The sequence below is a fragment of the Lagenorhynchus albirostris genome, chromosome 15 (assembly GCF_949774975.1).
Source record: "Lagenorhynchus albirostris chromosome 15, mLagAlb1.1, whole genome shotgun sequence".
Taxonomy (NCBI): Eukaryota; Metazoa; Chordata; class Mammalia; order Artiodactyla; family Delphinidae; genus Lagenorhynchus; species Lagenorhynchus albirostris.
Genome location: NC_083109.1, coordinates 49,755,937 through 49,779,320, shown reverse-complemented (window position 1 = coordinate 49,779,320; position 23,384 = coordinate 49,755,937). Strand labels below are relative to the sequence as shown.

Here is a 23,384-nt window from a genome sequence, read left to right as displayed (position 1 = left end):
TGGGGCGCAGGCACACAGCATCGCTGGGTCCCAGAAACAGAAACAGCCAGCAGGCCCCACAGGTTCAGGGAAGACCTCCACGCTGGCCATGCTTTGTGCACACCCGTCACAGTCATGCTGATCCTCCGGCCATCAGACCTCCTTCCTTCCTTCCTTCCCCCACGCCCTGGGCTCAAAGGAGGCGAGCTCCCACCAACACTGACCCCGAGGAGTGGACAGCGAGGATGGAGTTATGCCCACTCTCTAGCCTTCCAGGACGTGGGCACATCAACCACGATGTGTTTTCCTGTAGGCCCCCAACCCTCCATGTGAAGACTCTTGGGAACCAGGGTACGGAGAATGGAATTGCCTTAACCGAGGCTGTTCACCGCCCTCGGTAGAGTGGGAAGGGCCCAAGCATGGCAGCAGAACACTTCCCGAGCTCCGGGGCGCACCCGGAATGCAGCCTCGGTGCCAACACTAGCCTGGCGCCCCAAGGGCCCACCAGCATGGAGCAGAGTCTGGCGCTGCGCTGGGGAGAAGCTGCTTCCAGAGCCTGGCCCTCCCTCCTGCCAGCTTCCACCATGCAGACTCCTGCTGCCCATGCTCTGAGCCTAACTAGCCAGCGGCCGGCCCTCAGGAGCCTTAACAACGCCGCCGCCGCCACCGCTGCCAAGTCCTGACGCGGGTACAGACCCCTCCCCTCAGATCACTACTGGGTATTAAGAGAAAGGAAATCAGAGCTCCCCAGGGGAGCGAGCTGATGCCCTGACCGAAAGGACTGTCTAAGAGGGGGCTCTCCTCACCGGTCTGGCAGACGGCCGTCCCGCTGGCCCAGGTCACTGTGAGTCCCTCCGTCTCCACCACCTCAGGCAGGCCTCAGCCCTGCTTCGGTCAACGTGTCACAGGAAGTGCGGCAACACATCACTCCCTGACAGCGGGGACAGGAGGCGGGTCCCCCTCTCCACCTGTGGCTGTGTGTCCCCAAGCACTCGCTGCACCCGGCTAGAGGACCCTCGGAAGCAGTGATCACGTCCTGGGAAACCGCTGCCGCCCTGACGGAGCCCAGGCCCTCATGCTCTGCCGGACACACACCGCCAGCTTCCTGGGCGCAGGGCTCTGGGAAGCAACAGCACCTCTGGGGAGGCAACTAAAGCGCCCACCATCTGCATCTGGAGGAACACCTGGCAGTGGCGGTGAAGGGGCTGGCTCAGCCCCGGAGACCTCCCGCTTTCCCTCCCGCCCCTAAAACGAACCCAGGGCCCTGCTTTCCTGGCCTTCGCTGGGGCTGGGAGCATGTGCTCGGGGAAGCGGCACAGCCCCCAGCAGGAAGGGTGCTCGGCCAGCCCAGGTAACCCCACGACCCTAACGAGTCCTAAAACGAAAGGGTGGGAAAGCAGCGCCCACGCTCTCGGCCGCTACAGGCAAGCAGTTTAGCAAACAGTCGCCGCTCGCGGTGGTCAGGCGGGACCGACAACAGCCCAAGACACAAAGCCACAAAGGGTGTGCAGAATGAGGACGCCAAGAAGCAGAATTCGTCAGGAAAGACAGCCCAGCCAGGAGCACGAAGGTCCTCGGGGAGGGAGGGCTCGTGAGCCTGGGAGGGGCCGCAGGGCAGGGGTACCGGCCACAGGGCCGCACTGGTCCCTTCAACCGCGGAAGCTGAGGAGAGCTCAGGCAGGTGCCAGTGACGGGTATTTGCTGTGTATTTTGGCCACACGTCCAGAAATCTGGAGGGAACATTTAATCCCGTCAGGAACGGTTATCTTCCTCCAGCACAAGGCATTGATGCTCTGAGCCCTGAGCCAACGGCGTGCCTTTGAGTACACCCAGGTATGCACACCTGGTGCGGACCCGCGACCAAAGAAAAGCCCTTCTTCCTCTGGAGGCCCGCGGCCAAATCTCCGCCCCCAAAGACGCTGCGGGCCCCAGAGGGCCTCGGCGAGCTCGGGTCGCTGCTCCCCCGGCCCCCGCCCGGCCCCGGCTCGAGACCAGGCGGACGGCAGGTCGCCGGGCGGTGCCAGGTGCGCGCAGCGGCCCGCCGGCCGGCCTTACCATTACTGTAGGCGTACGGGGACTCGGCCGCGCCGTCCTGCAGGCTCTCCAGGATCTCACCCTTGCCCACGTCGCTGTCGCCCACCAGCAGGAACTTGAGCAGGTAGTCGTAGCTCTTGACTGGGCTGCCCTGCGTCCCCATCGTCGCTCACGCGCGCGCGGGCCTCGCCCGCATGCCCACTGCGCCGCGGAGCCCGGCGGCGGAGGCCTCCGACCGACCTGCGGGCGCCGACGCGGGTAAGCGGGGCCGGCGGACGGCGAGGCCGCCCCGCCCGCACCTGTTCCACCGCCCCCGCCTGGACTCTTCTTACTCAGCCTCAGCGCCGCCGCCGCCGCCCCGCCGCTTCCCGCACAGCGCCGCGCAGACCCGCCGCTCCGCCCCGCCCCACGCGCCGCCATTGGCCGCCTGCCACCTCCTTTCCCGCGACCATTGGCCGTTGCCCACGTCCGTCAGCACCACTAGCGCCCCAGCCCCCTCCCCGCTTCCCAGACTTCGCTGCGAGACCTCCGCTCGCCCCGCCCCGTCACCGCCCCGCCACCACACTGTTGCCATAGGTCACCCACTGCCCCCTTCCCGCGGCCATTGGCCCGTGCGCACGTCCATCACACATGCCCCGCCCCCACCGCTTCCCACGCAGCTCAGCGAAGCCTCCGGTTGCCCCGTCCCATCGTCGCCCCGCCCCTCCTTCCAGCCGTCGCCATTGGCCCTTCGCCTCCCGCTTTCCAAGAAACAGTGGTCCACCTCCACGTCCGTCACAGCACTACCGCCCCCGTCGCTTCCCGCAGAGCATCCCAGACTCACCAGCAACCCTGCCCACTGCCCCCGCAACTCCTCACGGCCCTCGCCCGCCCCCTCCCCTTCGCCATTGGCCACCGCTGCCGATCTTCCCAGAGCCACTGGACCGTCCGCACGTCGATCACAGCCCTTTAAGCCCGCCCTGCTCACCCCGAGCTTCCCGCTCCCTTCCGAGACGCTCACCAATCAGGAACTTGGAACTCCAGGTTGTTTGCATACGCCCCCTTCCTTCCGCAGACGGAGCAGGATGGTGGCGGTCCCCGAGTTGAGGTGACGCGGCTGGGTCCAGCAATACTGAACCCCCTAGAAAGCTGTGGCCGCTGCTCCCACAGAGACCCCGGAGAGGAGAGCGGGGCCCACCCAGAACAGCGCTCTCGGAAGCCGCTGTCCCACGGCGGGGGCGCGGCGAGGGCGTGGCGGGATGAAGGCGGCCAATCGGCGCTCGAGGTGGCCGGGGAGGCGGGACTTCCGTTCCTGCATGGGGGGCGGGGCCGAGGGGCGGTGGGGTAAGGTGGGGGTGGACGCGGAGGGGGGGCGCAGGTGGCGGCGGGGTGACGCATGTGTGCTGGCGGGGGCGTAGGGTCCCCAGCTCGGCGGCTCTGCTCTGGCCCCTCGTCTGCCCCTCCCTTGGGCAAGACCTGCAGGTGACAGCGGGGCTCCGAAAGCCCAACGCTGCGGAACGTCGGGGTCAGTGGGCTGGTGGTCCTCCAGCTCCAGAGACGACGGCAGCACCGGCTCTGAGCCTCCTACCCGGGGAAGAATCGGGGTCAGGTCAAGTGGAGGACCCAGGAGGGCCCAGGAAGAGGGTCAGGGCGTGAGGCTCTGAGGCTTGACCAGGGGCACTCGAGGAGCAAGTGACTTTGGGGTTGTTTACAGAATGGGTGGGTTATGAAAAGCGTATGAAGTCGTGCGAAGATACAGTTTTACTCTGCAAGATGGAAAGTGAAGCAAAGTAATACCCTTTTCATATTAGATTGGCAATGTCGCATGTGGGCCAGAATGTGGGGAACAGCTCTCTGGGAGGTTGGTTGAACAGCCTAATAATTCCATATCTCACTGAGCCTGGAGAAATTCTCAGAAATTAGCTGAAAGAATTTCACTGTAGCGCTGTGGTGATGGTGAAAGTAGTGAAGCCATCTGGAGCCCCCGATAGGGTGCCATTAAATCAACCAGGTTCACGCAGCCCCTTCGATGAACAAGGTAAGATGCAGGCAATACTGACCTGAGAAGACAAGTAAGCAAATGATAGTACAGTATATTCAGTGTAACTTCAACGATTATGCTTTAAAAACTTAGTTCATTTCATTCTAGATTTACATATAGCAAAATGTAATGTATGCACAGGATAAAACCTGGAATGATGCTCACCAAATGGATAGCATCGTTTCCTTTGGGGTTGGAGGTGGAGAGTGATGTTCTCGTCATTGATAACATTTTCACGAGAACATATTCACATATGACATGTAATTGACAACTAGTAAGTCAAAAAGTTCAGCGTAAAAGTACCATACAATGCAGCAATTCCTCTCCTAGAGGAATGAAAATATACACTTAAACAAAAACTTGTGCATGAATATTCACAGCAGCATTACTCACAATAGCCAAAAGGTGGAAACAACTCAAACATCCATCAACAAATCAATGGATAAACAAAATGTGGCCTATCCGCACAATGGATTTTCATCCATAAAAAGGAATAAAGTGCTGATACCTGCTACATTTCATTTATGTGAAACTTCCAGAATAGGCAAATCCACAGAAAGTAGATTAGTGGTTGCCAGCGCCTGGGGGAGGGGAAAATGGTGAGTAACTGCTTAGTGGTACCCTGTTCCCCTTTGGGGTGATGAAAATGTTCTAAAATTGGTGATGGTTATACTACTTGATAAAATTATTAAAAATCCTTGAATTGCACACTTGAAATGGGTGAATTTTATAATATGTAAAATATGCTTCAATGAAGCTGTTAAAAATAATAAATCAATCAAAAGGATACATTGTCCAAGCTGAGCCACTAGACTCAGCTGGACGAGGCACTGAGGGTGCATGCTAGGGAGAGGCCACGTGTGGGTTGGGGCTCCCTAAAAAGCAGATTTGTGCAGAGAGAACAAGCACATCATCATAGTGACCAGGCCCCGAGGGCTGCACCAAGGACAGCTGGGCTGGCACATCTGTCCAGCAGGCGAGAAACAGGGCAGCAAGAACTCCCCCCAAGGGATCACTGAGCCTGGGCTGTGTCTGCAGCAGCAGGTGGTCTTCATAGAGAGCAGACCCCTGCATGGGCAGGGCACAACACCGAGTGACCACCCCCTACAAGCTGCAGATAACCCTCATTGGGCAGTGAGCCATGTGGACTCTGCTGTTTCACTTTGGTGGGGTGCCCGGGGAGGCTTCCTGAGGAGCTGGTCCCTCTGTTGGGTGGGCAGCAAGCACCTGGGCCTTTCTCACCTGCCTTCAGGGAGAGGCTCTCCTGGTATCCTCCTGGCCCTCTGGGACATTCAAGAGCAGAGGCTGGCCAGGGATGGGCAAGGCCACCTGCTCATTCGTAATCCACAGAGTGGCCAAACCCTGGATGATGGCTTACAGCAGACATGGCCCCCAGTGTGTACAGAAAGGGCACATGGGGCTTCCCTGGTGGCGCAGTGGTTGAGAATCTGCCTGCCAATGCAGGGGACACGGGTTCGAGTCCTGGTCTGGGAAGATCCCACATGCCGCGGAGCAACTAGGCCCGTGAGCCACAACTACTGAGCCTGGGCAATGAAGAGTGGCCCCCGCTTGCCGCAACTGGAGAAAGCCCTCGCACAGAAATGAAGACCCAACACAGCCAAAAATAAATAAATATATTTATTAAAAAAAAAAAAAAGAGAAAGGGTACATGCACCCACAGCACAGTGTTTACAGAAACGACAGCCAGTGGGCAGAGTCTTGTTAGCCTTCAGCTGGTGGGGGCGGGGAGCTGAGTCCCCACCACCTGCCACCCCCCAACCACGGCCAAGGCGGCCTCTCTGGCAGAGGTCACTACACCCAAGCTGGAGCCCGCCTCAGCCTGGCTTTGCCTACTCCCTGCTTTGAAGTCACTGAGGCCCCTCTCTGGGGCTGGAAGCCATGTGGGGCTGACATGTCCTCGGTTTCTGAGGCTGCCCAGAAGGGATGGGGGGTGAGAAACTATTATCATTCCACTTTGCAGAGAATTTAAACCAAAAGCACCCTTTGTACATCAGGACTTCCCCCGAAGGGGCTCCAGCAGCTGTAGGCCCTGCTGCCTGGTTCTCCATCACCAGGGACGAAGTGAGGCCAGCTGGGTCCTTCCCAGCACAGCTTGTGCAGCAGGCGTGACCATCCCTAGAACCTGTCCACGGAGTCTGATCCTGGGAGCAAGACTCAGTAACCTGTCAGGTGCTTCCTGTCCTCCTGATTTACTGGTTTCCTGTGCTGCTCCGGTTCCCTCTGACCTCCGACTTCCCAACCTCAGAGCAGAAAGGCACCGCAGGAACCCACAGGGTCTGGGGCAGTGGGGCCCAGTCAAGGGAGGGATGGCTGGAGGGGTGCCATTCCCTGCTGTCCAGGAGGCCCTGTGGGTGGAGGAGCCGGCCTCCAAAGTAGCTGCATGCCCTTCTGCAAGGACGCTCTGGGACCCACTAAGTGCCAGGCCTGGCCCAGGGGACCTTGGAGGAACCTCAGGCCAAGGACAAAGCAGCCCAGAACAGCCCTCCGATCGCAGGTCCTGGGTCAGCCCTGCGAGGCGCCCAGGTGTTGGGTGGTCGAGGGTAACTCTGAGTCCCTCTGGAGGCCCCAGAGGTGTCTGGTGAAGAGCCCTGACAGTCTCCCCTGCAGTTCCCACACCCACTGGCTCCGAGTGAGGATGGGGGCCAGGCCTCCAGACTCAGCCTCTGTCCAGGAGGGAACAAACAAGTGGTCTGGGGTGCCTCCTTCCCCCCACTCCAGGATACCCAAAGCTGTCCACTCAGAAGGGCCTGGGGACCACCCACTGGGGCAAACAGACCTTGGCCCTGGTGCCCTAGGAGCTCTCACACAAGTGTCAGTTACTTGACCCCCAGTCCAGGCCTGCTGCCAGGAGAGGCCCCACTCAAGTCCTACAGGCAGAGGGCGTGGAAAGCTGTGTGTACCCAGCAAGAATCAATGGTGGACGCTGCCAGCTAGTGGGCCAGAGGGGAAGGAGGGACGGGATGGTCACGTGGTCGAAAATATCTCTGTACTAATCACTTGTTATGTAAAAGGGAGAGTAGCTTTGCAGTGAACCTGGTGGGTCAGGTTGACGTCACTGGTTTGGGCAGACACAGTGTTCCTCCCAAGGCAATGCCTGAGAAGGACAAAGCGGCATTTACATGTTCACACTAAGAGCACAGGAACTGAATCTCAGAATCATCAGATGAACCCCACATAGGGACAGGCTACCAAGTGACTGGCTGGATCTTTGAGGACCCCAGTGATGGGCAAGGCAGAGACGGGCTGTGGGGTGGCTGAGGGCAAAGGGTTCTTGAGACTGGCGCCCAGGAGCATGGGAAGCAAGGTGGCCCCACCCATGCTCCTTGCCGTGCCCTGGTTACACAGGTCAGTCCTTGGCTTTACAAGATATACACTGGGCATCTTAGGAGCACAATTAGGGGCAACTGATGATCAGATGGTTTAGAAAAGTTAGAGCACGAGCACAAAAAAGCAGCTGTGGCAGAACATTAGCCCCAGGGAATTTGCTGAAGGTTGTGATGTGCTAGCTGTTTCTTTGAGTTGAAATCACATCAAAGTAAGTTTTCAAGGACAGGAGGGAGCTGGCGGGAGTGAACTATGTGGCTCAGACCGCTTGCTTCAGCAGCTCACCTCCCCTCTCTGAGCTTGTCTCCACACTGGAAGAGCACAGGGCCCTTCTCTGTGGGTGGCCGTGAGGACCTGTCTGGGAGGTGGTGGCCCCAGCTGAAAAGGGAATCATCCACTTTTCAGGGCAGCCTGAGGATCAGCCTCGGAGAAGTTGTAGGACAAGGCTCTGCCAGGTCAGCGTGGCAGGGGTGGTCAGAGCCCTGGGTTGAGGATGAGGGGCCACAGATGAAGGCTGTCCCTAGGCAAGGGCTGTACAGGTCCAGGGACGACACACAGGATAGCAGCAGCCTAGGACATGCAGGTGGCACGTCTTGGTGGCTGCTAGTGGCTGGAGTGACCACTGTTCCCTCGGCCAGCTCTGGTGCCAGGCCTGGGCTGGCCCTTGGGAGATGGGCAGGCAGCCCCACACCTGGCATGAGAGTGACAGCTGCCAGAAAAGGCCTGGAACACAGCCACCGCCGCCCAGCAGGCTGGGCGGAGCAGGGGAGAGAACTCAGCGGGAGGTGAGGCAGGCCCCATGGGCCATCTCTGTGTCTTGGCATCTAGTGACTGGGAAGGTGGCCCCAGAAATGCAGGTGATGGAGGCTCTTCTCAGCAGGCTCTGGGGTGTGGTCCTGCCCACCAGGAGCCATGTGGGGCCCTCTGCTGACCCACAGTGGTGATGCAGGCCTGGCAGTTGCTGAGTGACCTCTTTGGGCTCCAACCCCCTTGCCTCCGTAGCCAGTACAGCAGGCACAGAGGAAGCCACCTGAGGGCCCCTGGAGGCTGCAGGTCAGGCAGAGTCCATCAGGGAGAGCCCCTTCCTGTGTGGAGTCCACAGGTTTCAGGTGGTGACAAATATATATATCAGAGCTCACCCCTGCTCCCAGAGAGGTCTGCACCCCTGCCCCCAGCCCTGCCCTGGGAGCTCCTCATGCCACGGCAAGGCCAAAACTGGAAAGCAAGTGGCCCTGGGTCCATCCATCCACACGAGGACATCTTCAAGAGGCCAGAGCCTACGTACACACACACCAGACCTGCAAAGAGGCCTGCTCTAGGGGACAGGGAGCCCAGTGCCCCGCAGCTTGGCAACAAACAGGAAACAGGCATGGTAATCATCTCAAGACAAAAAGTGGGGGCCAGCTGTCCCGCCACCCCAGGAGAAGGGGCGCCTCCCCAGACCCACTGCCCATGTGGTGATGGGAAGGCAGAGCGCACACTCCAAATATGTGGGAGGCTTTATTGTCCCAGCAGAAAAGACAGAGCCAGTACCCCTCCTGCCCGACCCTGGGCTGGTGGGGACTCCTCCAGGCCCCCTCCCACTGTGGCCCACAGCCAAGGAGCGTGGGTGGCAGAAGTGGACAGTCCCAAGTGCCTGGGATGGACAGAGAGCGCTGCCCCGCTGCCTACAGCATGAACATCTCCAACTCCACGATGACACACCGTATGTGACGCCAACCGCATCTTGAGGCTTCCTCCCCCTGGGGATTCTGGGGCTCACACCCACACTCAGATTCTGCCTGTGGCCAGCAGGGAGATGCAGCCTGAGTGCTAGGACCCCTCCCTGGGGGCTGCAGGAGCATCTGCCCAGGAGAAGCCGGTGAGCGAGATGGAAGATTTGCAGGGGTACAGGGCAGGAACGGGGCAGCCGGGTGCGTGGGTCTTTGCTGACAGCTCCAGGCACCCCATGTGGCCTGGCTTCACACAGGGACACCCAAAGCCCTGAGGGCAGCTCCTCCTGCAGAGCAGTCTCTCCAGGAGCATCAACAAGTAAGCCCTATGCGAATCAGGGCGTGAGGGGCGCTGCTGCCCAGGTTCCTGGAGCTGCTGGACTGCGCTGGGGTTCAGCAGTGGCTTGGATCCCCCAGACTGGCTGGCGGTGGCTCCACTGAGACAGCTGGAAGGCACTGGGGACCCAGGAGGGCATCCCCCAGAGAAGGAGATGCATGGGGGCCAGAGTCTCAAGGACACTTGAGTGCACCCTGGGAAGGATCCCCTCCACCTCATGATAGGATGGGGCGCCAATGAGCAGCCAGAAAGACCTGCCAGCCCACCCCACTGGGAACGGGCATGGTGGGCAGAGGCAGGGCTCTGCACCCCCTCCTAGGGTCTGGGTATAGACTGGGGTGGGGGGCAGGACGGGGGTTCTGGATAGGCCTGGGGGGCCGGTGAGCACCAGGTTAACCGTGCCATCACAACAGGTCAGCAGGGGGTTCCCGAGGCAAATGTGCTGGTGCTGGAGCGTGGGCCGCTGGCCTGGCTGGCCGTTCCCGCATCCTCCTGCTCACTACTCCCACGACCTCAGAGACAGGAGGAGATGTGGCAGGCAGGGCCCCAGCAGGGCCTGCAGAGGCCCCAGGCAACCAGGGGCAGGAAGGCAAAGAGCAGGACCATGTGCTACCCTGACACCCTGGCAGGAGGTGGTGCTGGGCCGGCTGGTGGCCAGGGCCCCTCAGTCCTGCTTGTTCCCTCTCTGCCTCCAGGGGTAGATGAGCTCCCCGAAGAACAGCTTGCGGCACAGGGAACCCCAGGAGTGCTTGGGGTGGCAACCACAGGTGGGGAGGCGGTAGGTGTGCACCACGCGACTGTAGGGCAGGGGGTTTATCTGGAAGCACAAGGGCAGCGGTCAGCGGGACACAGCCCCCAACTCCCTGGGAGTCCAGCTCTCTAGGACCGGCAGGCCTGCGTGGGGGGTCCCTGGGCTGGACAACCATGGGGCAGGGCCAGCTCTGTGCCAGATGCGCTCTCACCTGGGGTACACGGGGGTCAGGGTGAGCGGCTTGGGAGGCAGGCTTGGGCCACGGTCAGGCGGGCTCCGCTCTGGCCCGGCTGCGGGGCACCGACCCCTCCATTCCAGGACTCACTCAGCTCCCTGGAGCCTCCTCAAGTGGGACTCAGGACACTCCCGAGAAAACCACACAGGGCCCAGCTGCCTCAGCATCTGACTTCTCCCCTCAGGCCAACCGGACACCTGCATCCAGCAACACCGGCACCTGGCCTGCTCCCTCCCGCTAGACAGGCCCCAGACTGCTTAAGATAAAGGAGCTCAACAGAGTAGGCCTCAGGTGTGTCCTGAGGCCTTTGCCAAGTCTCTGCTATTCTGCCCGGAAGGAGAGCCCGGGGGCCCAGGGCAGGAGACAGGGATGCAGGCCCAGCAGGCAGGTGCCCTGGGTGGCTGAGGGTGTCTGGCACAGCATACGGGACCCCATATATGGGCCCTGCTGGGGGAGGTTCCAGGCACAGAGGTTCATGGTGCCCAGAGGCCTTGGGGGTGGGCGAGTCTCCCCCGGGCCCCACCCCTCAGCTTTGCTGGGCCCTCCTGCCTGCACCTCACCCAGGCCTGTGAGGCCCACACCCAGGGCGGCACAGAACATGCCTCAGAACATGGGTGGCCTCATGGCGGGCAACAGCATGAGGGCTGTGTGGAGGCCTTACCTGCATCAGGAGGCGGAGGGGCCTGCCAGTCTCGTGCTCCAAGACTCGGAACTTCACCCCGGCTGTAAGGAGAGCAAGGTCCCCGTGAGGGAGGGTGGCCTTCCAGGGCTCCCAGGGCCCTGCAGGCCGCCCCCACCGGCGCTCCTGCTCCAAGCGGCATTCTGAGGGCTACAGGCTGCCCGGGCAGCAGCTCACCTCTCCAGCCCGTCCTTCCCATCTGCCTCCTTGAGCTGCAGCCTGGCCCTCATCAGGGCCTCCTGCAGAACTGCACTGAGAGACCAAAGCTGCGGGTCTAGCAGGCGGGGAAAAGCGGGCAGGTTGTGCTGCTTTCTGAGTAGGACAGGGGTTTTCCCAGAGTGGACGAGGCACTTGCTGGGTGGTGGGCACCCTGCGGCATCTCAGTGCCTTCCAACTGCTGTGTGCACGGCTGACTCAGGGACCCACCACACTCTGGCCTGCAGTGTGGGCTCTCAAGCCTGGGGATTCCCAAGGCGGAAGGTCTTGAAAGGAGAAACAGGAGCTAATTATCAATTGATGAAGAGGCCCCAAGGCAAACTCGGTGGAGAGAAGAGGCGGCATCTGTGGCCTTTTATGTCAAGTTAAAAGGACTCTGCTCTAGCTGTGAGCTGAGGGCTGGGAGAGGAAGGTGCCGGGTCCAGGCTCTCCACCTGCCTGCTTCCAGGCGTGCTGAAGTGTGGGTGGGGGCTGGGGGACCAGGGAGCATGGGCAGCACTACACATGGGCCCCTGGCCTGGGCCACCTGGGGGTCTGTGGAGAACGTGGCTTGGAAAGAGGGTTTGAGGCCATCCAGCGGGCAGACTCAAGGCCCAAAGCCCAGGGAACATGCACATTCATGTCTTCTGACTCGGAACTGGCTGGGAGCAGCAGCCGTGAACTCTGGCGTGCGGCCGAGCTGCCATTTGCAAACTAGTCCAGGGGCTCCTGGGCATGCTGGTCAGCTCTGGGGCCGTGCCAGCAACTCCTCAAGTTTCCTGTTATGTTCAAAGCCCCTGAACCGGATGAGCCAACCCACAACTCAGTGACCAGTTGGGTCGGGCCTCCCTAGGCCTGCAGTGGGGACAGCCTCCTGTCAGGGGCATCTGGCCAACCCGTGGCTGGTGTCAGCATGCAAACAGGGGCATCACCTGCAGAGGGGATGACAGGAGCAGCTGAGCTGGTGCGTGTTGTCCCCGCAGGTGGTGGCCTGCTGGGGGCGGGGCGGGAGGCACGCCTGTCACACAGCTCTGGCCAGCCCGGCGTCCTCCACCCTGGCCGGTCCCCTCCAGGAGGAGAGGCACCAGCAGGCATACACAGCTCCACACAACCACACGAGACACGTCTTTTCTGAGCCACTTTCAGGCACCACCTACAGGACTACTGCAGACAGACCTCAGAGCAAACGTCCACACTCGTCACAGGGGAGGCTGAGGGCTGCCTATGTGGCCTCTGAACCTGAGGGCAGGGAGCCTCTCCCTCCAGCTCAGGCCCCGGGACCAGGTTCTTGTCCTCCCTGCCCGCCCCACACACGGCTGCATCCAGGGCCCGCAGGTGCGCCGCCTAGCCAGCATGCAGACCTACCTGCGAGCCTGTAGGGCCGGCAGAGCCGGAGGCCGAGTGAGTACAGTGGCAGGGAGTTGATAAGGTCCACAAGCAGATGGATCAGGCCCTGTACAGCGACCACCAGGAGCCGGAGCTGCATCACAGACAGTGCTCAGGGTCTCTGACCTGGGACTGTGGCCACAGCCACACTGCATGCCCCTGAGCAGAACAGCCTGACGGGTCCCAAGAGGAGGGCAGGGACCCCCGCCCTGAACCTGAGGCCTGAGCACAAGGAGGCAGGGAAGCCACAGGCTGGAGCGGTCTGCCCTGCTGCCAGGTCAAAGGAGGTGGTGCTCCAACCCAGGGAAACATGCCACTGGGCCCTCAGCCCAGCCACCCGGGGGCCACTCCCCTCCTGCTGTCTGTGCTTGCCTCCCCCATAACACAGGAGACCCCTGCCCTCTGTGAACCCAGATGCGTGTCCCAGAGCAGTAGTGGGTGGTGTCCCCCGCGGGTGGGACCCCTGCCTGTTCCAGGGCCAGCACACACTGCCCAGAGTCCAGAACAGCCACACCCCATGTGGCTGGCAGGGATGGACGACCTGCCCACAGCTGCTAGCAGTCACCACTCCAAGCACTGTGGGCTAGGTCCACTGGCCAGGTGACACGCCCAGCACCCCCATGGTACACAGCACTTGGCTCACCAGGGTGAACACCAAGTAGTACAGGGCCGTGGTGGGCAGAAGGAAGACCAGGATGGTGAACAGCAAGGTCCCGATGAACAGCTACAGGGAGAAAGGATGCCAGCATCAGCGACAGCCCTGCCACCACTGGGCACACCCGATACCCATCCCACTAAATCCGTCCTGTAATTGAGCAGAGATGGAATGCCTGCCAGCTTCCTGAGACCACTTGGGGAAGCCCACTCAGGACAGCTCTCTCCAGTACTGGGAGGGACACCTGCCTCCAGACCCGGTGACACATGGGGTGACAGGGGTTGGGGAGACCAGCTGACAGGGTATACAGCCCGTACACTAAAGACAGGAGGGTGGTGAAAATTAGGCAGCAAAAAACGTGCCCTGGAAGGCAGCACTCAGGGTCCCTATGTCAGGTCTGAGCAAGCTAATGGGACTAGCCAGAGCCAAGCCCTGTGCAAGGTCACCTTAAGCACCTGCAGCCCCGCAGCCTCCTGAGAGCAGGGTCCATCCCCGCCTGGGCAAGGTTCGCCCTGTCTGAGGTCCTGCATACACCCTACCCCTTGCAGCTCCCCATACACCCCGGAGCCCTGCAAAACAGGAGTGAGGCTGCCCCTTGTGGTGCCTGAGCAGTTGCACCGGCCCATCGGAAGGGGCAGCTGGACTGGAGCTGGAGCCGGTACCTGGTCCAGGTCATAGGAGCAGGAGTCCACGCGCTGGCGCAGAACATTCCACTTCTTCCCTCGGAACAGGCGCCAGAGTGAGGACAGGCCATGGATCTTCAGGCAGTATAGCCTGCAGGACGTGGTACCATCAGAGCTGGGCTGGTGACCCCATGCCCACCCGGCCCCGGAAGCCTGTCTGTGGTGCCCAGGGCTCGGGGGGCTGCACTGGGTCAGCCCGCAGGAGTGGGGGGGTGCACACCCACCTGGCGCCATAGACATAGAAGCAGTAGATGTGGAAGGTGAGGAGGGCTATGATGTCTGAGAGGATGGACAGGGCGACCGTCAGGCCCAGGCAGGCTGAGAGGCCCACATGCCACAGGATGCGCTCAATGAAGGGGGACATGAGGTGGATGTAGCCTGGTGGGATGGGGGTCAGCCTTGAGGGGGGAGCCCAGGGAGGTCCTGGTCCCCCCCAAGCCCACCATGAGGATGGCTGCCCCAAGCTTCTGGAAACTGTGAGTGGCCAGCACAGCATAGCAAGGCTCCACACATGGGATGCTGGGTCAACAGGAAGCAGAGACCAAGGGGACAGGGCCTGGCTGGGCCCCACTGCCCCCCCTCAGCCAGGGTCTATGTCCCCGGGGGCACGGGCTTCAGGAGCCAAAGTGCGGGTCAGTGGGGCTGGGTGAAACCCCGAGGCGGCCCGCCTGACCGCTGGCACTCACTGATCCACAGGTGGATGTGGTACAGGAAGAAGCGGCCCAGCACCTGGTCCAGCGCCCGGTTCATCTTGAGCCCAGCGGGTGCGCCCATCAGCCACTGTAGCAGATGCTGGAGCTCCTCGGCCACGTGCTGCGAGGACACATGAGGGCCACACCGTCCATCAACTGGCCCCACCCCAGTTACCCATCTGGGTGACCCTGAGTGAGAGTGAAGGGGTCAAGCCCATCAGGGGCCCCCGTAGAAGGCGGGCAGGGAGGAGGTGGGTGCTGGAGGGTCCCGCAGAGGGAAGAACAATGTCAAGGGAGGACCAGAGATAGCACAGGGACCCTCACAAGCAAGCAGGGAGGCCAACTACTGTCCTGGCCGCCCCAGGAGGAAAGCTGTGCCAGCCCTGGGAGGCAGGCCTGCAGGACTCCTGGCCTCATCCCCAACACTGAGGCCACAGGACCGACATCCCTGCCCCAGAGTCTGCCACCTCCCTCCCACGTACCAATGCAGGCCTTTCCCAACCCTGGGTGAAGGCCTCTGCCGTGTCAGGAGCAGTGAGAAGGGGAACAGAATATTCTTTATAAATAGACCTTATTTAATATTTAAAGGATAAGAGCTTGGTGTCAGGAAGAGGCTTTCATTTTTAAATTAAATATTTATATTTCTGAGCAATTTTGCAAAAGGGAGGCCTAGGATGAAGCTGGCCAAAAGGCAGAGCACCCTCCTGCCTCCTGGGCCAGGCTTCCCTGAGAAGTTATGGGACTCTTGGCCTGTAGGGGCTCCTGCCTGCAGGGTCCTGGCCTGGCCACAAGCAGGCCCAGTGCACACTTGTGCCTGGACGCTGATGACAGCAGGCAGCAGCTGAGTCCACAAGGACCTCGCAGCCAGGCCGCAGCGGCTCTACCACACCCAGGGCCAGGAGCCCCACAGAGGCCTGGGCAGAGGGGGAGGGGGGGTGGGGCACTGAGGGACCAGAGGGGCTGCCCTAGGCAAGAAGACAATCTCCCAATAGAAGTGACAGGGCCTCTGAAGGAGGCAAAGAAGATGAAGGCTCAGAGCCAGCACGGACAGACAGTGGGAGGATGACTGTGGAAGGGAGAGGAGGCTGGGGCGGTGCCCAGGCCCTGGGAACGGCGCACAGACTGTGCAGGGCAAGTTCAGGAGCACAGCCGATGAGCTGGTGCCTCTGGCTCTCAGCATGGGAGATGCAGAACTGGTGCAGGCATCAGGGTGGGAGGCTGAGCTCGACCACACAGACACCGGCACGCACACAAGGTCTCTGTGATGCTGACTGTGCAGAGCGCCCAGGCCAAAAGTGAGCCACCCCGAAGAACCAGGAGAGCAGAAATGGTCATGCACGGTGGGGAGGCAATGGGGATGCCATGACACTGAGCCTGGCAGGGAGGTGGCTCCCCCTAAAAGTCTCCAACACAAGGGGGCTCCAGACAGGCCACCTGCAGGAAGAGGCCAGGAGCTGGAGGGCCCAGGTCTACACAGCCCCACCTATTCTGTAAGACACAGCAGCTCCTAGGGGACTTGTCTGGGGTCAGGGGTGAGCTGCTCTGGCTGGCTGAGGGGGCTCTGCTGCCCCCAGGAAGGGTCCTGCCCCCCAACCCTGGGAAACAGGTGTTCAAGTACACCTCAACCAACTCACGTCAGCCACAGGGATGAGGGCATCAGCCAGCTGCCCGATGAGGTCCTTCCTGTGGAGCCAGGACAGCAGCGTGAGGCCAAGGGCCACATCCAAGAGCACAGAGACAAGCATGTTGGCCTTCCTGGAAGGAGGGGTCCAACAGGAGCGAGTGGTGAGGGTGGCGTGGCCAGAAAGGGTCAGCTTGGGCAGGCCTGCTGTGGGGAAGGGGCTGGGCCCGTGGCGCGTCTGGCCACTGTGGAGGAGACCAGGGCAGGACCCGCACCTCATCAGCTGGGCGGGGTTCTTAGCCTTCCGGGTGCTGAAGATGAGTGTGAGCTGCTCCAGCCGGTGCCTGAGCTGCTCGCACGTGGAGAGTTTGCTCCAGATGAAGGACAGTGGCCACAGCTTGAACACCCTGCGGAGGAGGGGAGAAGGATGGACCTCCGGGTCTCTGGGGTTCTTCTGCCCACCAGGGAGGGAGGGCCGTCTCAGCCGTGGCCAATATCCCTCAACGTGCAGAGAGGAAGGGCCCTGGTCTCCCCAAATACCAGTAGCCACACTCCTGAACTCAGCGGGGCGGGGACACGGGGGGAGGACCCAGGTGGGCAGCCCAGCGGGGGTTGCGGTCACTCACAAACATCAACTGGGAACGCAAGGTGCTGACTCCAGGCACTGAAGCTGAGTGCCTGCCGGACGCGTGTCCGTGTCAAGGGTTTCAGCTGACCTGACTGCTCAACGAGAATTATCTCTCACGCAGCAAAGAAAGAACCAGACACTTCACAGACATGAAGGCATTGAGGGGAGATGTTCTCAAGCAAAGGTGGACAAAGCGTCCAATGGCAACTCAGAGCCTAGCTCCCACCCAGAGCCCCACTGCCGGCAGGAGGGACCTAAAGGGCTCGTGCAAAGTGCAGAGCTGCCAGATGATCACGCTCAGGCCCTCGGGAGGAAGGAGGTCTTGACCTTGAAGGTTTGAAGCTTCTGTCCTCAGCCAAGCCACTCTGACCCAATTCCAAGAGTGAAGTGTGGTCTGCACTGCACCCCCCATTCCAGTCCAGTGGAAGGCAGCCTCGCATGGGCTGCAGAGACCCCCATGCAGGGTCTCCCCGAGGTTCAGACCAGCCCTGGGCAGCACCTGCACCTGCCCTGGGCAGCAACAGCCATGCCCCACATGGACGTCACAGAGCTCCTGACCTCCGCCAACAGCCAGCACCTGCCTACCTAAGGGGCAGATCGGGATTCGGGGCACTCAAGCGGTTCATAACCTTTCTTGCTTTCTTTGAGAGCTGACAAAAGGAATTTCTCTTCCCAAAGTTGCACCCAGGCCCAGACACACTTTCACACGATTCATTCCAAGGGGCTGTGAAGCTCTGAAACCCACCGCTCAGGACAGGATACCCAGCAGCCCCCACAGCCCAAGGTGGTGTGCACACGTAGCTGCTGGGGTCTCTCTGCAGGGACAGGCCCGAGCACTCCCAGAGCCCCTGGTGAGCCGGTGAGGCCAGTCCCCAAACCTGACAGTCGAAACCCTGGACCTCAGGATGCAGCACAGTTGTCCCATACCAGGTGGTACCACCAGGGAGGTGGCTTCTCATAGAGAGAGGGTCCTGTGGCTAACTCGCCAGAACACCCACGTGCTGCCCCAGCATCCTCAGGGCCCCCAGGGGCTTTTACAAATCCCTTGACCAGGCCCGCAGCCAGGAGTGTTCCGGTAATTCTAGAGAGCGGCCCAGGCTGGGGACCACGCCCCCAGCCCCACAGACAGCAAGTGGATGCTGTCCCACAGCCTCCCAGGGCTGCCTCTCCTGCGAGGTCGGGGCCAGGGAAGCAGGTGGGCCTGTGGGTCTGCAGGACAAGCAACTTGCCAGCAAGGCAAACAGTGGCCGCTGCGCGGCAACAACCCGGTCTGTTCATCATCTAATTCTCCTTTCAGGGACCTGAGCTGTCTGAGGGTCACCATGTATCCCTACTCAGTGTGTCCCACGCAACCACAGGGGCTTCCAGGAAGCCTAGCTTTGCCACAGGAGCGAGGGACACCAGAACAGAAACCACCACTAGGGTATCCTCTGAGCTACAGTGCGGAGGGAGCGTGGGATGAGAGCAGGGGTGCAGGGGGCAGCGGTAAGCTTCAGACGGGCCATCTGGGCCTCCATGATCCCTGCACACCAAGGGGTGGGCCTAGGCCTCAGGGGCCCAACTCTCCCTTGCCTGGCCAAGGGGCACCTACCGACAGGAGCTGGCAGCTGAGATGAGAGACAGCAGGCAGGCCAGAAACAGGCAGACAGGCCCTGCTGCCCACTTGGCCAGCTCCACGAGGATGCTAGCCTCCATGCCCTCCGACTGCCAGTGGCTCAGCCGCACGGGGCCCTCATCGAACCGGTCACTTTGGAAGAGTGCCTCGCTACGTGCCACTGTGTCAAAGACAGCAGCCAGGCCCCCCGCGCTGGCTGTGGTGTCCCCAGCCTGGCGGTCGGGCAGGGCCGTGGGCGGGTGCAGTTGGGACAGCAGCACCTTGCGCTGGTCATAGAAAATAAGCATGACCTGGTCCTCGCCGGAGGCGGCAGGGGAGGCGGGCCCCCGCCAGTGGGTGGCCTTGCAGCTCCAGGACTTGCTGCCTCTCTCCCGGCATAGCTGGAACCAGGGCTTGTGGGAGAAGATGGCGCCCAGGCCCTCCAGGAAGTGGCCCAGGCTCTCCTCCAGCTCGTGCCGGCGGTGGCACCAGGTGCCCAGCACAGTCACGCCCACCTGACTGGCCTGCTGCACCTGGGCCAGGAGCTCCTTGACCTGGACGGGGATGAAGGGGAAGTGCACCACAGCCAGGACCACGGCACTGCTCTGCTCCGGGACCCACCGTCCAACCAGGAGGCCGCTGTCCGCCGAGGCACAGCACGTGGGGAAGAAGGCCTTGAGCACCATGCCGGGGCCTCTGGAAGAGAGAAGGGGCTCAGCTCAGAGCTGCTGCCGGTGCCACTGTGCCCCGAGGACCCGGGGTGGCTGGCAGTGCCAGGGCTGCAGGTCCTGGCCAACAGGTGGCCCTGACAGACACATCCACGTGGCCACTGGGCCCATAGGTGGGGGCAACCAGCTTTGGGTCTGGTCACGAGGCTGGCAGGGGGGCCCAGCTGTCCATCTCTGCCCCTGGCTGCTGTGAGTACAGGCCCAGGCCACTCCCATTCCTACCCTGAGGCAGGGCAACGCTTCCCCACTCCAGACACAGGCAGGCTGATACAGGTGAGGTCACGTGACCTGCTCAGCACCACTCACAGGCTGTGCCGGGGTGAGCACAAGGGTTTAATTTTTGTTTTTAGGGAAGTGATTAGTTTCTGATGTGTAGCACATGGAAAAATCTACAATCTCATTAACAATTAAAGTAATTTAAATTAAAAATCTAACAAACCGTGATTTACTTACTAAGCTAGCAAGAATAAAGATGAACATTTAAACAAATTGCCGCTGAGCTGAGGGAAATCAGATGCGTCCACACCGCTGGCAGCTGTGGGCATTGGTACAGGTGCGCCAGAAGATGCCTGGGGACATGCCTGGTGCCAAAGCCCACCTCCCTTCCCAGTGAGCCCCCTGGGGGAGCCTTGGTGCTTAGGGAACAGGTTCACCTCCATGGGGCTTCTGCTTCTATCCCAACCCTCCAGCCTGCGGCTGTGCCCATCCTTCCCTGGGAGCCCCATCCTCTTGTCACAGCTGAGCACCTCCTTCAGGACTACCTATTCCCGCAACCAGGCAGTGTTCTAGAAATGGGGGTGGGAGAAGTTCTCCAGCCCTGGAGAATGGCTGAGGGGACACCAGCCTTCCCAGGACCTCTGAGCAGCAATAACATCCCCAAGCAGCTGCAATTCCTGAATCCTGTGGGACTGTGAGCCCTGCCTTGCACAGGAGTCAGCTCACTGCGGATGTGGATTCTCAGTAAGCAACTCATTTCCCACCTGAGCCCTCCTAGACAGGGCCTGACGGGCAGGAGGTTCACCTTGGTGAGGGTTCACCTTGGAGCTCGCCCTTTCCTAGACACTAACGACCCCACTGTGTCAGCACAAAGGGCAGAGAAGCTGCCCTGAGCTAAGACCCCCAAGTTGGAGATACACCTGAGGGAGGGACACAGGCCTCAGACTGAGCCTGGTCCTCCAGGCCCCAGTGCTCAACAGGCCCTTGGAGAGAGGGGGAGAGAGAGGGACACACATGTTGGGGAGGTGCGACATTGAGGGAGCCCTTTCCTGAGGATCAGGGGGGCTGTGGGAGGAGCCTCAAATGCCCAGGGCTTAAGAGGCAACTGGTAGGACTTCCATGGTGGCACAGTGGTTAAGAATCCGTCTGCCAATGCAGGGGACACGGGTTCGAGCCCTGGTCTGGGAAGATCCCACATGCCGCGGAGCAACTAGGCCCGTGTGTCACAACTACTGAAGCCTGCGCGCCTAGAGCCCATGCTCTGCAACAAGAGACGCCACCGCAGTGAGAAGCCCACACACCACAATGAAGAGTAGCCCCCACTCGCTGCAACTAGAGAAAGTCCACCCACAGCAACGAAGACCCAACGTAGCCAAAAAATAAATAAATTAAAAAAAAAAAAAGGCAACTTGGTGAAGCCGCTTTCCTCCCCTGCAGTCCAGAGTGGGGCTGGAGGGGCGAGGCTTCTCCCACCTGTGGGTTTTGACTGAAAAGCATCCCTCTGAGTCCAGCAGCAGCTGGACTCCCAAATACCCCTCCCCCCCAGAGACCAGAGAGGGCAGGCAACATGGGTGTCAGCAGGGGAAAGCCTGGAGCCCAAAGGCAGCCCCGGGGCTAAGTTCCTGTGGCCATCAGCAAGGGCATCAAGGACCACCTTGTCTTCCTGACACTTCTGCACGGGCATCGTGAGAGACACAGAGCAATTCTGCCTGTGAGGATCCCAGTACATCTCGCTTGGTGACCACCATAGGGGACCAGCCATCATGGTCCAAGCCTCTCAGCACCAGCCTGTCGGGACCCACCAGCTCAGCCAAATGGCACAATCACACCCTGCTCAGGGACTTCTTTCACAGGAGCTAAGGAAAACTGCCCAGAGCTACTGTCAGAAAATAAACACAACTGGCCTAACACTGAGCAGATGCTCTGGGCGAAGCTGGTTACACGGTGGGTTCACTTTCAGAAAATTCACTGAGCTGTACACATACGATCTGTGCACTTTCTTTGTGTGTTTTATGCTTCATCTACAAAGTTTACCTTGAAAAAAAAAAGCTCCTCATGTCTGGGGAAGAGCGGAGGGCAGAGGTTGGTGTTCCCATCTATGGGGTAGTGAGAGAGAACTCTTAAATCACGGGGTAAGTTCCCATCCCCACCACTACCTCAGCCTCTGGGAGTGACCAACACAAAGAAGTCTGCTCAGATCAGACAGCCAGGAAAAGATGAAAGAGGAGGCAATCGATAGCAGAGGTGCAGATGGGAGAAAGCGGGGCAGTAACACGCAGCCGTGTGCATCTTTAAAGACTGTGATAAAAACAAGGGCACAGGCCTGGGAAAGCTGCCTCTGTTATGAATGACACCTGCTTCCCTGTGACCCAGCCCATTCCAGATCAGTCAGGGCATGCAGTCACTAGAACGACCCTCCCCGCATAACCTGAACTCAACCATCTACCTTGTGAAGTGGACATCCTGTCATCCTCCACAAGACCTGATTCAGAGCAAAAGCCCAGTTATGACTGGCCAGGGACATCTAAATGGCTAAAACCATCCTCTGCGGAGCCTCCTGGTCACTGCTCCTCAGTAGCTCACAAGAATTCATTGTTACTCCATGTGTTTGTGTTTAAAAAACAACAGGCATTCAGTAAAGAATGCTCTTCCCCACAGGCTCTGGTTTTTGACCTGTACTGCAGTCAGGAACAACTGTAAAGCTCTGACAGCCAGTTCCATTGACCATGAATGCCCTTCCAAAGGGTCCACAGAGGGACCCGGGTTGGGGTGGGCCAGAGGGAACCGGCCGGCCGCCCTTCACCCCACAGGGCGGGGGTCCAGACTCCCCGCCAGGGCATCCACGCGGCCCGTGGGGCTGGGAGGGCGGGCTCCTGCAGGGGCTGGCGGGTCCTCACTGCCCTCCCAAGTCTCAGGCCCACCCTGGCCGGCGGCCGGCGGCGTCCCCATTTTACAGATGAGGAAATAGAGGCTCCGAGAGGCAAAAGGCCTGCGCCGCCTCCGGGAGGAGGCTCCGGAGACCCTTGGGCTCCCGGCCCTGCTTCCGCGGCCGCCGCGGCAAGAGTCGGGGCCCACAGCCCGGCGGGGTCGGCTCCCCAAGGTCGCGCCGCAAGGACGCCGGCCCGCCCCCCGATTGCTCACCGGCTGCTCCCCGGGTCCGCGCCCTCAGCTGGCGGGGTCGGGGTGGGGTTGGGGACCGCGTCGGGCGGGCCCGGGCGGTCAACAGCACTCGCCGGCCCCAGCCCCGCCTCGGCGGCGCCGCGGGACACGAGCCCCATTTCCGTCCGCTCCCGGCGTTGCCGCGCGACGGTCCGGCCCCAAAGGCACCCGGGCTGCCCTCCGGCCCTCGCCCGAGCGTTCCGTGCACGCAACGTTCCGGTCGCCAGAGCCGGTGGCCCGTGCGCGCAGCGCCCTTGTCTCTACTGCGTCCTTGTCCTCCCCATGCCCTGTGCACAACGTCCTTGTCCCCCATGTCCTTGTCCCCCTCGCAGCATCTTTGTTCCCCCTCCAGTCTACCCACAGTGTCCCCAACACCCCTGCCTTCCAGTTCCCCACCTTCCCACAGCCACCAAACCTCCCCCATGCCTGGTTTCTTCATCTGAGGGATCCAGTAGACCTGACATTTGAGGGTCCCAGACTTCATCTTGTCTCCACCATCCCAGGGTGAAAGGATCCCCAGGCCCTGGGTAGGGTCCCAGAAAAAGCTGCCACCCCAGCCCCAGACTGGCCCCTTTGCACCCTAGTCCCTGTAGAGGCCAAGTGAGCTACGAAGGTTGGAGGGCCAGCCCAGGGTCTGAAGCCATCTGATCTGATGGTCAGGAGGCGTCCCTGGCCCCTCCTGTTCCAGGGGACAATACCCCTAGCACCAGCAGCAACTACTAAAGTTTACAGAGC

At 60.9% G+C, this 23,384-nt stretch overlaps 2 protein-coding genes and 1 long non-coding RNA gene across 8 annotated transcripts in view; all 3 read right to left on the bottom strand.

Annotated features, from left to right (window-relative positions):
• The window catches only part of RAB40C (RAB40C, member RAS oncogene family), a 30,516-nt gene extending 27,375 nt beyond the window's left edge, over positions 1-3,141 (bottom strand). Inside the window, exons 1-2 of one of the 3 annotated variants that reach the window (XM_060124531.1) lie at positions 3,014-3,141; positions 2,035-2,253 (exon numbers count right to left, since the gene is read on the bottom strand). In XM_060124531.1, coding sequence (XP_059980514.1) covers positions 2,035-2,176 — 142 coding nt within the window. In that variant the 5' untranslated portion in view covers positions 2,177-2,253; positions 3,014-3,141. The other 2 variants (XM_060124530.1, XM_060124529.1) reach the window with 2 other exon arrangements.
• A 623-nt stretch (positions 3,142-3,764) lies between these two features.
• Positions 3,765-22,774, bottom strand: PIGQ (phosphatidylinositol glycan anchor biosynthesis class Q). Of its 4 annotated transcripts, XR_009535280.1 has the most exons (12): positions 22,632-22,774; positions 18,544-19,242; positions 16,600-16,731; positions 16,338-16,458; positions 14,698-14,824; positions 14,236-14,389; positions 13,991-14,102; positions 13,317-13,397; positions 12,653-12,767; positions 12,108-12,219; positions 11,075-11,136; positions 10,175-10,244 (listed from the first exon to the last, which is right to left on the bottom strand). XR_009535280.1 is itself a non-coding variant. In XM_060123061.1 (11 exons), the coding sequence occupies exons 1-11, from the start codon at positions 22,766-22,768 to the stop codon at positions 3,996-3,998; spliced, it is 1,797 nt and encodes a 598-aa protein (XP_059979044.1). In that variant the 5' UTR covers positions 22,769-22,774; the 3' UTR covers positions 3,765-3,995. The 4 variants fall into 4 exon arrangements, 3 of the variants coding, with proteins under 3 accessions (XP_059979044.1, XP_059979042.1, XP_059979043.1); XM_060123061.1 differs by lacking the exons at positions 10,175-10,244; positions 12,108-12,219 and adding an exon at positions 3,765-4,052; XM_060123059.1 differs by lacking the exon at positions 12,108-12,219 and having other exon boundaries at positions 9,957-10,244.
• LOC132505152 (uncharacterized) lies at positions 8,866-9,954 on the bottom strand. The gene is made up of 2 exons (XR_009535281.1): positions 9,816-9,954; positions 8,866-9,546 (listed from the first exon to the last, which is right to left on the bottom strand). It is a non-coding gene; the product is annotated as an uncharacterized LOC132505152 (long non-coding RNA).
• Positions 22,775-23,384: the final 610 nt, after the last annotated feature.

Coding starts and splice junctions, on each gene's coding strand:
- PIGQ (XM_060123059.1), bottom strand. CDS start 22,768: ATGGGGCTCGTGTCCCGCGGCGCCGCCGAGGCGGGGCTGGGGCCGGCG. Junction 14,103..14,235: donor TTCTATGTCTATGGCGCCAG/GTGGGTGTGCAC, acceptor CACGTCCTGCAG/GCTATACTGCCTGAAGATCC. Junction 13,398..13,990: donor GCTCCTATGACCTGGACCAG/GTACCGGCTCCA, acceptor TTCTCCCTGTAG/CTGTTCATCGGGACCTTGCT.